We start from the raw sequence: 12,402 nt of genomic DNA on the forward strand, positions 1-12,402 counted from the left end.
TTTCAGAACTGTACATATTTTCAGACTGTGGTTCGATTTTTTCTTACTTTGACTCACAAAAAATATTTCAAAGTATTGTTCATGTTGTACCAATGCGTGGTCACTCATTTCTTACCTGTGGTAGAGTTTTCGGTACTGCAAAACGCTTAATCCGGCGTCAAGATAGGATCAATACTCCATATAAGTATTCTTCTCTCATAGAGAGATCCAGTACAACAAAAATTAAATGACTTAAAAAAACTTCGGCAGTATATTCCTGAAAAATATATCCCTTTTTATGAAACAATCTCCCAGGGGCGAACCACAAAAACTAAAAATGATGATTGATTTTTTGTAAACCTATCTGAAATACTAAATTTGTCAAATTCTATATCACATATATATATTTTAAATTATATTGCAATTAAATTAATCAATTAAAACGGTATTTCACATGTTCATTTCAAAAACAACACAATTACAACAAATTAAAACAGATTTTGCAATTAAATTAGATAAAATAATTTATTTTGGAACGTAAATGCTGCAAAATTGGACGTAGCGCTACTTGAACCTCACTTTTTAATTTATTCCACATAAGGCACATATTTCCGTAGCACTGTCAAGAGTTTATTTTCTTATTATTATTTAGTTTTTTATAGATCAATAAGTACATATTGTATAAAATTATACAAATAATACGTGCATATATTTTTCCCGATTTTTACCAAATGTGGAATTATCGCTTTTTTGAATTAGATGCCTCAAATATAATAACTGCTTGTTATTCTCTGCAAATGCAAAAGCGTGATGGAGAATGTAATATGAAAAAGAGTGGTTTAAATGCTTCCACGATCTTTTTGAATAATTTGAAAACAATGAAAAAAATATTCATAGAATGAAAGATTGCCTTTGGCTAGAAATACGATGAAAGATAGAATATCAATAACTCAATTGTAATTTTTAAACTTTTTTAATATACTTAAGTAATTCTTAAAAAATATTTTTTTTAAAAACTTTAAAAAACTTTTTTGCCATAAAAAAACTGCTTGGCATATCAGACAGTCGAAAAATATTATTTCGGAAATTGTAAAAAGGTTCGCTAACCCTGCTCTTTAGTGTCCATTTGTTATATTAAACGTCAAAATATGGCGTATTTGATGCTGTGATTTCTCCTTATTGTATCTTTGTTATCCATCGATTTTGAATTGGAGCAACATGAAAAACGTAATAAGAAAATAAGAACTATTTTATATACCTATATAATATCTACTACGTGGGAGGAGCTTGTTAGTTTATAATGGAAGTGCGGTTAGAAATGGGCGGAACATGTTAGTTCACAGTTTTAACACGTAGCCAAGAAGTTTCGCACTATATAATATCGCAAATTGTCTATATTCAGTGACGTCCCGTGGAGGTAGGCAGATTGAGCGTCGCTTGGGGACGGCAGTTACTCCAAGGGCGGCAAATCGAGAAGAATCATTAGGTATATATAAAAATAGGTACCTAAACTTAGTAATAACGGAAATATCTTTCCATTAAGAAAATCAGCTCACCGGTTGGAAACAAAATGTATTAATTAACATAAAAGGTTTAACAGGACTGTAATTTTTTTGTCGGGTTTGCGATGTCTAGCTTACTTCCATTGTCCTTGGACGACATGTCCTTGATGACCAGAAATGACTCGTGCAGATTTTCGAATTATAGGTAGGTACATACTTACATAATTAATTTATCCAATTATTTTGCCAGTCACTCGCGAGTTTTGAAAGTTGTCAGGTGTATTTTTAAATGTATCTGAAACCGTGGACTCGCAATGTTGTCTATTGAAGTAGAGATGGCATTTAAATTAGATTTAGTGTTATATAATATATTTTGTTAGTAAAGAATTCATATAACACATTTCTTAGAGATATTGGAGTAATGAAAGGATGATAAAATATACTGTATAAAAATGGGGCGGCACTTTGGCGCTGCCTAGAGGCGGCATTTTGTCAAGGGACGTCACTGTCTATATTGGCTGCAATCGTCCGTTGACATTATTTCATCTCCACGCCCCTAAATAAAACTACATTTTACCAGCAAAAACGTCTTTCGTAATTGATTCAACTTCGTAGAAATGCATTATTTAGACACTGAATAATAGACAATTTTATTTCAATTTCATATTTGTTTTGACATCTGAACGGCGAGACGCTAAGCATATAGGTCTAAAGTTGCAGTACAATAATGACAATAAATTTAAGACATGAGTCATGTGCACTTCGCATGTCACCAATACGGTACATGCGAAAAAACTTTTAGGAAAAAAGGGACTTTTATGAGAAGTTGAAAGCATTTTATTCTTATCACTGGGTTATCTTCTTTTTATTGTGCCATCCCCTAGCGGAGGTCGGTCACCATCAAGGCGATCTTATCTCTGTCGTCTGCTACCCGGAACAGTACGGTGGAGCTGCACTCGTACCAATCACGGAGGTTCTTCAGCCACGAAATGCGGCGCCGTCCTCTGCTACGCTTCCCATTGATATTTCCTTGAATGTCAAGTTGGTTGCTGTATTTTTGTCCTCTCATAATGTGGCCGAGATATTGTAGTTTCCTGGTTTTGATAGGTACTACGTAGAACTTCTCGGTCCTTCCCCATTCGATTGAGAACTTCAACATTTGTCACCCGGTCAGTCCAAGGAATTTTGAGGATGCGTCTATACAGCCACATCTCGAAAGTTTCAAGTCTCCGTGACATCTCTTTGTTTAGCGTCCATACTTCCATACCATAGAAAAGAATTGAGAGCACATAACAACGTAAGTACCATACGCAGTCTCAGACCTAGGTTAAGATCTCGATTGCTAAGAAGGCGTCTCATTTTGAGAAAGGCGCTCCTTGCAATCTCAATTCTAGTTTTTATTTCCTGAGACTGGTCCCATTTCTCATTGACCCATGTACCTAAATATTTATAATGGGTCACACGTTCGATTGGTTCGCTGTTAATGACAAAATTTGTGTTGGTGTCTGGTGTCGGTGTTTTTGATACTAGTAATAGTTTTGTTTTCTTGAGGTTCATTTTTAAACCATAAGAATTACTGACCTCATTAACCTTTTCTACCAGTTGATGTAAACTCTTTAAACTATCAGTAATCAGCACAGTGTCATCGGCATATTGTATATTGTTAATATATTTGCCATTAACCATAATACCCACCGATTCACCTTGTAAGGCTTCCTTGAAAATAGCTTCCGAGTACATGTTAAATAGCAAAGGTGACAATATACACCGCGACGAATTTTTACCTCTCCACTGATTTCGTTTTCAATCTTAATATTCGCTGTTTGATTCCAATATAAGTTAGCTATCAGTTGAATGTCTCTTGCATCGATGCCTTTCTCCTGTAAGAGTTCCAGAAGTTTAGTATGCCTAACAGTATCGGATGCTTTCTCGTAATCGATGAAACACATAATATAAACATCAACATTAACATCTAGGCATCTTTGGACTAGAACATTCAAGCTGAAAAGTGCTTCGCGAGTGCTCAAACCACTTCTGAAGCCAAATTGTGTCATCCATGCCTTCTTCGCATTTTCGAAAAATCCTATATATATATATATAATACGTATATATAATACGCCCATCTCCGTCTTTCAAGATAGTTGATGAGGTTCCTTTCGTAATTCCCAATGTTTCCTTTATCTTCTTGTGCATATTAAAGGAATCGCATTTTCGTTGGAGATTTTCAATTTCTTTGCATTGGTCGGACATCCATTCTTCTTTAGCTGTACGAATTTGACTTTTTATGGTATTATGAATTCTCCTATATTGAGTTTCATTTTTATTTTTCCATTTTCTTCTTTCGTCCATTAAAGACAGAATCTCATATGTCATCCGTTTTTGCTTCTTAGCTGTTCTTCTATGTTCTAATTGATTATTAGATATGGAGGAGCACACATCTTTTATCCTGTCCCACTTGTCTGTTATGTCAGAAGATGTAATGACTGAAGTTTTTATTTGTTCTATTTCTGTGTTCAGTGCACTTTTTACTTGTTATTTGACTTCGGGATCCTTCAGTTGATTAATGTCAACACGTTGGGTTGCGCGTGGTTCCCTCAGTAATCTTTTTAATCTAATTTTTACTGTAGCTACAACAGGATTGTGGTCAGATGAGATGTCAGTACCTGGATAAGTTTTAGTAGATGTTACGCTATTTCTGTAACGATTGCGAATTAATGTATAGTCTATTTGATTTCTTATAATGTACTAGCTGAAGTACCCGGCTTCGCACAGGGTCGCTTCGTGGTTATATTTATCTTAGATATTTAAAAAATAATAAGAGGTACTTAATTATTTTTTTAATATTAAATATTTGTGTTATACAATATGGCAATATAAAAATAATTCTAATAGGAGTAAAGGTCAAACAAAAGACCACTAAATTAAAATCGAATCCAAAATATGCAAACGTTATTAATGTTATTAATATGTAGTAAAAAAAATCAAAATTGCATGGAACAAACAAAAAATAAACGTTGTATTTTATATAATACTAATTTAGAAACCTTCGCAGGTGTGCACACAACAATTGACAAAAGTTTCATCACAATCGGATGAATGTTATAGGAACGCATACGAATAGAAGAAGATTTTCTAATTCAGAAATCTTCGCGGGCATGCGCACGACAACTCACCAAAGTTTCATTGCGAATAGAAGAAGATAAAATAGAAGAAGAAGGAGATGGTTATTCTAATTCAGAAACCTTTGTGGGCTTTGGCACAATTATTGACGAAAGTTTCATTGCAATCGGATGAATGGAATAGAAACGCATACGAATAGAAGAATATAAAATAAAAGAAGGAGATGGTTGTACTAATTCAGAAACCTTTGCGGGTGTTACCACAACAACTGACGAAGGTTTCATCGCAATCGGATGAATAGTGTAGGAACCATACGAATAAAAGAAGATATAATGAAGAAGAAGAAGAAGATGGTTATACTAATTGAGAAACCTTTGCAGGTGTTGGCACAACCACTAACGAAAGTTTTATCGCAATCGAATGAATGGTATAGGGACCATACAAATAAAAGAAAATAGAATGATGATGAAGAAGAAGAAGATGGTTGTACTTATTCAGAAACCTTTGCGGGTGTTACCACAACAACTGACGAAGGTTTCGTCGCAATCGGATGAATGGTATAGGAACCATACGAATAAAAGAAGATAGAATGATGAAGAAGAAGAAGAAGATGGTTGTACTAAGAATAATGTGTAAAGTATAGGAACCATAAGATATAATGAAGAAGAAGAAGAAGATGGTTGTACTAATTCAGAAACCTTCGCAGGTGTTGGCACAACCACTAACGAAAGTTTCATCGCAATCGGATGAATGGTATAGGGACCATACAAATAAAAGAAGATAGAATGATGAAGAAGAAGAAGAAGATGGTTGTACTTATTCAGAAACCTTTGCGGGTGCTACCACAACAACTGACGAAGGTTTCATCGCAATCGGATGAATGGTATAGGAACTATAAAATATAATGATGAAGAAGAAGAAGATGGTTGTACTAATTCAGAAACCTTCGCAGGTGTTGGCACAACCACTAACGAAAGTTTCATCGCAATCGGATGAATGGTATAGGGACCATACAAATAAAAGAAGATAGAATGATGAAGAAGAAGAAGAAGATGGTTGTACTTATTCAGAAACCTTTGCGGGTGCTACCACAACAACTGACGAAGGTTTCATCGCAATCGGATGAATGGTATAGGAACTATAAAATATAATGATGAAGAAGAAGAAGATGGTTGTACTAATTCAGAAACCTTCGCAGGTGTTGGCACAACCACTAACGAAAGTTTCATCGCAATTGGATGAATGGTATAGGGACCATACAAATAAAAGAAGATAGAATGATGAAGAAGAAGAAGAAGAAGAAGATAGTTGTACTTATTCAGAAACCTTTGCGGGTGTTACCACAACAACTGACGAATCGCAATCGGATGAATGGTATAGGAACCATATGAATAAAAGAAAATAGAATGATGAAGAAGAAGAAGATGATGATTTTTCTAATTTTGAAACCTTTGCGGGTGTGCTTACAACCACTTACCAAAATTTCATCGCTATCGGATGAATGGTATAGGAACGAACGAACGACAGACAGAAAGACAGACAGACAAACAGGCATACAGACAGACATTCATTTTTATATATAAGATATAGCCTATACTCTTCACGGAAGTGCAAGCAATATCGCAATCGGATGAACGGTATGGCAGTGCATACAATACGAACAAACAAACAAACAAATATAAATTTTTATATATTAGATATTACTGCCATCATCTTGTGGGGATTTCCATGTATACAATCGCCTTACTGGAAGTTTGTGTGTTACAAACAACCATACTCTGTTCCTGGAAAAATTGTATTAATCTTTCTCCTCGATCATTTTTTTTGTCCTAGACCAAATTCTCCTACTAACTCTCCACTTTTACCTTTACCAATATTTGTGTTAAAATCTCCTATAATCAAGGTAACTTCATTATCTTTCGTCGATTTTAGAATTTCATTTATCTGTTGATAGAATTCTTCTATAACATCGTCATCTTTGTCGGCAGTTGGAGCGTACACCTGTATTATATTAACATTACCCATCCCTGATTTGAGTTGTAATAGTATTACTCTGTCAGAGTAGGGAACAAAACTATTGACCGAACTGTTAATTTTATCGGTCATTATGATACCCACTCCATTTCGATGGTGGTTATCATCATTTCCCGAGTACAGGAGGACCTCGACTTTCGCACATAATTGGTTCCTGAAAAGGTGTGCGAATGTTGAATGTTCGAAAGTAGAGGGAAGTAAAAAAAAAAAAAAATTGTGTGTATTTTGAAATATTTATTTATCAAGTAAATATAAGATGTTTAAGAGACATGTTTAAGTGGGGTTTGCGGGTGTTTCCCTTAAAAAGTTATCAAGAGTTAGCTCTTTGCCACGCTTCTTTTTCTTATTTTAAATAAAATATTTTAAATGGTAAATCATTAACTTTACAATATTGCTTAACTGCTGGCACGAAATGTAAAGTGAACTAATCTTTTAATATTAACGCAGTAAACCCAGGTTTTTTTATTTGATTACTGTAAGCAATTCTTTATCCTTTCCTTTCAATGCTCGGGGATTTTCTGGTTGATAAATTAACATTGGCATCAATTTTAAATCACCAGCCAAGTTTCCACCAAGAAGCAATGTCAATCGGTTTTTAGAAGGTTTATGCCCTGAGGCAACTGATTCTTCCTTAGATAAGAATGTACGACTAGGCATTTTTTCCAAAATAAACCTGTGTCATCTACATTAAATATTTAGCTAGAGGAATATTCTCCATCTTCAATAATTTTGGATAATGAGGAAATAAATTCTTTTGCAGCATCTTTATCCGCATCAGCCGATTTTCCAGTGAATTTAATATAAACCAACTGTTACTTGCTTGAAAAATCGTGTTAGAATCTTCTTTTTCTAGCCTTCCAATCTTTGTACAAACTAAGAGCCTTCGCTTGAATAATTGAAATATTCAGAGGGACATCTTTTTGATGTTGGTCTTCGATTCCTGATGACAAATATTTTTCCATTTCATCCATAACTATGCCGTGTCCTTTAGAAACAACCTTTAAAGATAATATATTTCCACAATTTTGAACGTATTCCTTAATTTTATTTTTATTTTTCAAAATTGAACATATCGTAGTAGACCTGTTTGTATCATACGAACGTCCGATTGAAGCAAAAGATTCACCGCAATCAGAACGTCATGTGAAGTTTATAAGTCCTTGATTTCTTTTTGTTCGTATCAACACTGCAGTTTTTCCGTTTCTCACTCATGTTTATAAATTTTTAGGGTGAAGTATTTCAAATGAAGAAAATTAGCAAAACGCACAACATGACACGCCCGCACGCGCTCCTGCGCAAGACACCTATCCTAGCTAGCTCACAAGCAAAGTGACGGGTGCGAGCAGGATGCAAGTGACGCAAGAAATGCACTTGCTTGTGAGCGAGCGAGAAGGGGATATCTTAACCCCACGGCCAGCGCGACGTTTAAAAAAAACGATTTTTTTTGAAATGTGCGAAATAGCGAATTGTGCGAAAGTCGAACGTTCGTAAGTCGAGGTCCGCCTGTACAAGGTGCCGTTGTCAGTTTTAAATCTGCCGTTTCCCTTCCACTTCACTTCGCTGATACAAATGATGTCTAATTTTAACCGATTCATTTCCATAATAACGTTTTGCATTTTTCCACTTTTAAACAAATATCGCACATTCCAGGTCGCAATCTTCATAGCCGGCCCGAGGATTCTTAGCACCCTCTGACCATTTAACGCCTGCCGGGGACTGAGGGCCATGCAATTTGATTTTCCAGCCATGATGATTACTAGGGATATAGTTAATGTGGTAGTTTCCCGTTGCTTTCCACATCGCAGTGTCAAAGCCATTAAAGCCGTTGCGACCATGCCTTCAGTTATCTAAATGTAAGCTGTACCGAAGTCCATCCTCTTCACCTTACATCAGTACTGGTAATTGCTGCTGCCCAATATCAGGGATATTTATTGACTTCCCAGTCTAGATCCGCTGTGTTCTGCGATACCAGGGTCACCTTTAGGAGAATGTGGTGCTGGCACCACGCACATACAGTCTCGGTGGGAGAGGCTAATGATCTGTTTTAGATCTATATTACGCATCCACTTGCCTTGTAGGACAGCGAGGACCAGTGTCTGGTTTACTCAGGACAAAGGTACTACCTCTGCAGTCCAACTTAACCCTCACTGGGTTATATTTTGTGTAATTACTTTCTGCGTATTTTTTTGAAAATGCAGAAAAGTATTAGTCATTCAACGTGTACTATATCTTTTGCTAAAATACTATAATTTTGGAGGCTCAGTACTATAATTCCACTTTGAAAATATGGCAACACTGAGCACGCAACAACCAAGCTTCAAAAAGTCAAAATATGACAGTCAGTTGACAGATCATCTCAAAAACAAACATAACCTGACTTGTTCATAATATACATTTAGTAATTTAGTTTACATCAGTATAAATATCAAATTACTGATATGTCATTTCTATTATAAAATTCAGTTTACATAAGTGGTAAAATGGCATTATTATATACTCAAGAACAGCCTTCCCCAGATAGTTCATCTTTTCAAAAAGAAATAGCTCACATGCTTCATGGGTTTGGCGATAGCCCTACACCATCTCCACAAACAATTACACTCGTTGAATCTATCGTTCTACAGCAGATGCGCTCCATTCTTCAAGAATCGTTAAGAGTCTCGGAGAGAAGGGGACAGAAATGTGTCAATCCGGAAGATATCATTTTTTTAATGCGAAACAACAAAATCAAACTGCAACGAATGCTGATTTTTATGAAAACAAGACAAACTATTAAAATGAAAAGCAAACTGCTCGGGGACAATTTTATTCCGAATATTTTAATGGAAGATGACGCAGAGGTTAATTCTAAAAAACGCAAGAAAACATTTAGTGATATGGTGGATTTTTTTGATGACACCGGTGAGCTTGTTAAATGCCTGGAGTATGACATTGTCAAACAGCAGCGAGCTCGTAGAGCTAATAGGATTTCAATGAATTTAAATTTAGAAAAGTATGAGGCATACAGTAAAGCGCGCTGTTCATCGTTTGGATTTTCTCTGTCTAAATTTGGCTCACCAATAAAACTTAAAAACTGGCTGTGCCCTTTAAACGACATCAACATCGCTGTGCAATCTTTAGATGTACTATCTTATCTAGCTTACGAGACCATCGCTCAGTTGGTTGATCTTGTTTTTCTCGTAAGACAGGATTCCAGGAGTACGTTGAATGATCCATTTGTTAAGTTGGAAGGCGGTAATTATTGTAACCCGGTCAGTTTGGGAAACTCGTTATTTGTGAAGTCTGGACAAGAGGGAGTTTCACCGATCACAGTGGCCGAAGTAAGAGAAGCTATGAGACGATTTTCTACACCGAGGATCGGAATGGTTGGACTTTTTTCCAGGAATATAAAAAATGAACTGCCTCTTAAATATCTGGCTATGTGAGAATAGTTCCACTTATAATCCATTGGGAATTTACTATATGAACTAAATTTCAACAGATGTGTGTATACTTAACAATGAAAATAGTATTTCTCATTTTGGGTCCCCCGGTGGCTTTTTTTAAAACTCAGAACTGGTTAAGCGCAAGCCTGACTTGTGTATATACTAACATTTTTCCATTAGGGATTATTATTACATTGCACAATACACTTCTGTTTCTCAATACTTTAAAATCGTCGATATTATTTTGAGATTTCAATATATTTATGTTTTGTACTATTCCATTTGAATCTTCAGTCTTCACTATGTACCCTACATTCAGCAATAATAAATATAAAAGTGACATATTATTATTACTTACTGCTTATAATATTAATATACTAAATTGAGGCTATTTGTTTCATAGTCGGTAACCTAGATTTTCACTTTTATTGATTCTTGGATATTTCCATCATGGCCCCCACATCCTGAAGCGGGACCCCAGGCTAGAATCTTTGGCGGGACCCCCTACCTATCGCTAAGGATAAAGGGAGTGTGACGCTCTACAGTAGCGTTTGCCAAACAGTGTATGCGATAAAATTAATGTGTACATTTAGTGTTTTTTTGTATAGTTTAATACATCTATTGGAGTTGTTGAGTATTGATACACAATTAAAAATTGTATCGTACAACCACATAAGTTTTAATAATACTATTGCAGGAAAATAGCGCCGCAGGCGACTTTTCCTACTAGTTAAGTAAAGTTGTGATGTGTGTTTAGCTCACTTATCTGGTCAAATCGCCTCGCCGGGCCCTGTCAGCCCCCCCTTGTGGGGGCCATGATTTCCATCGTATGTACATTCATAAAATATTAAATCCAGCTGCTTTTGTCAGTAAATAGAATTAAACTGAGGTTGATTGCAAAGTTGCAATTTTTTGTCTAACTTTAAAGATGATTAAAATTTTTAATGTGAAGGACATTTTATTTCGTTATTTCTAATTGTTTACCAGGTAAACTTCTGCTAATGTTTGATAACGTAGTTATTCTATTTGCAGTCTAAAATATACTCGACGGTTTTTTTGCAATTATCTCAAAATAGCAGTCACCGACTTTGAAATTCAATTGACCTTGTTTTTTACATTACATATCTAGGTCGCTAATAATGGTTCAAATGGATTTGCATACTTCAATCAATTGGAATTATTCTATCAAATACCGATAGTATTAATTTTATTGTAAGAGTTTATTATTTAGCTTCATCTAAATTTATGTCTGTGGTGAAATGTGTTGTGTATGTATAATACTACTAACTTTATTTGCCAAAATAAATGTGGATGTCTCCTACAACTTTTTACAACACTGTTTTTATTAATCGATAATTCCCGCTCCGTACCAATATATAGTATTCTGAGGTGTTCCAAATTATGTATATTATTCGACAATGGATTCTACATTCTTAAATCTTATGATTGATTATCCATTGAGTGAAAAAAATAAGTCATTCGCTTATCTGTTCATTTCTTTGTAATTAGGTAAAGCATGTTGACCGGAATTCAACGGACCCGGGTTCATCTCCTGTTCCGTACAAATTACAATGTGACTCATATTGAGTCTTCTACAGCACCACGGTTGTTTCTGGAACTAAAACCCCCCCACGCATTTACTTTCCACACTCAATTTAGTTGTGTTCGGTATTGTGTGGAGTTTTATTAACAATAAAATGCCTAAATCTTTGTGGCAGCAGACTAAGGCCCATTTCAGACGGGACACCGGTGTCACGCTCGTATATAATAAGGAGGCCTTTGTATTATGTTTATGAACGCCTCGAGCTAATGAGTCAAAGCGTGTCCGGTACACTTTTCCGTCGGCCGCTACATTCTCAAGCCGCCGATACACATGTTTTTATGACCGCAGCCAGTTTTATGTTCTAATTTAGCTCTGGACGTTCATAAAGATAATACAAAAGCCCCTTTATTCGAATACAAAGGCCTCCTTATTATATACGAGCGCGACACCGGTGTCCCGTCTGAAACAGGGGTAAGAGCATTATTTCCAATGTAGAAGTATTGTGAGAAACAGAAAAAAAACCTTCTATTACTCTCAATACCAGCTATGACAAGTCAACACACAAAGTGCATAGGACATACCAGTATTACCGCTTAAAAACCATGTGCGTAACAGTGTTGGCGCATGTAGCGCTCTGACATAGAACTTATAGAAAAGTTAGTCGATATTCAATCAACCTGTTTTGTAGACTTTAAGGCTCAGATACTCATACTCATTCAATAATCAACACAATGAATTAATGTAATGCTATAAATTATTTAAGGGCCCACATGCTCAGCGTAGGTCAAAATGGAGCATT

The 12,402-nt window shown here is 35.6% G+C and overlaps 1 protein-coding gene across 1 annotated transcript; it reads left to right on the plus strand.

Annotated features, from left to right (window-relative positions):
* The first annotated feature begins 8,977 nt into the window (after positions 1 to 8,977).
* On the plus strand, positions 8,978 to 10,202 carry Spt3 (Transcription initiation protein Spt3). The gene has a single exon (XM_085957062.1). The coding sequence runs from the start codon at positions 9,116 to 9,118 to the stop codon at positions 10,058 to 10,060; it is 945 nt and encodes a 314-aa protein (XP_085813188.1). The 5' UTR covers positions 8,978 to 9,115; the 3' UTR covers positions 10,061 to 10,202.
* Positions 10,203 to 12,402: the final 2,200 nt, after the last annotated feature.

The sequence above is a fragment of the Rhyacophila brunnea genome, unplaced genomic scaffold (assembly GCF_057557595.1).
Source record: "Rhyacophila brunnea isolate RB1 unplaced genomic scaffold, BYU_Rbru_1.0 scaffold_6, whole genome shotgun sequence".
Classification (NCBI taxonomy): domain Eukaryota; kingdom Metazoa; phylum Arthropoda; class Insecta; order Trichoptera; family Rhyacophilidae; genus Rhyacophila; species Rhyacophila brunnea.

Bases quoted from the DNA above. Each gene is read 5' to 3' on its own strand.
- Spt3 (XM_085957062.1), top strand. From the start codon at position 9,116: ATGGCATTATTATATACTCAAGAACAGCCTTCCCCAGATAGTTCATCT.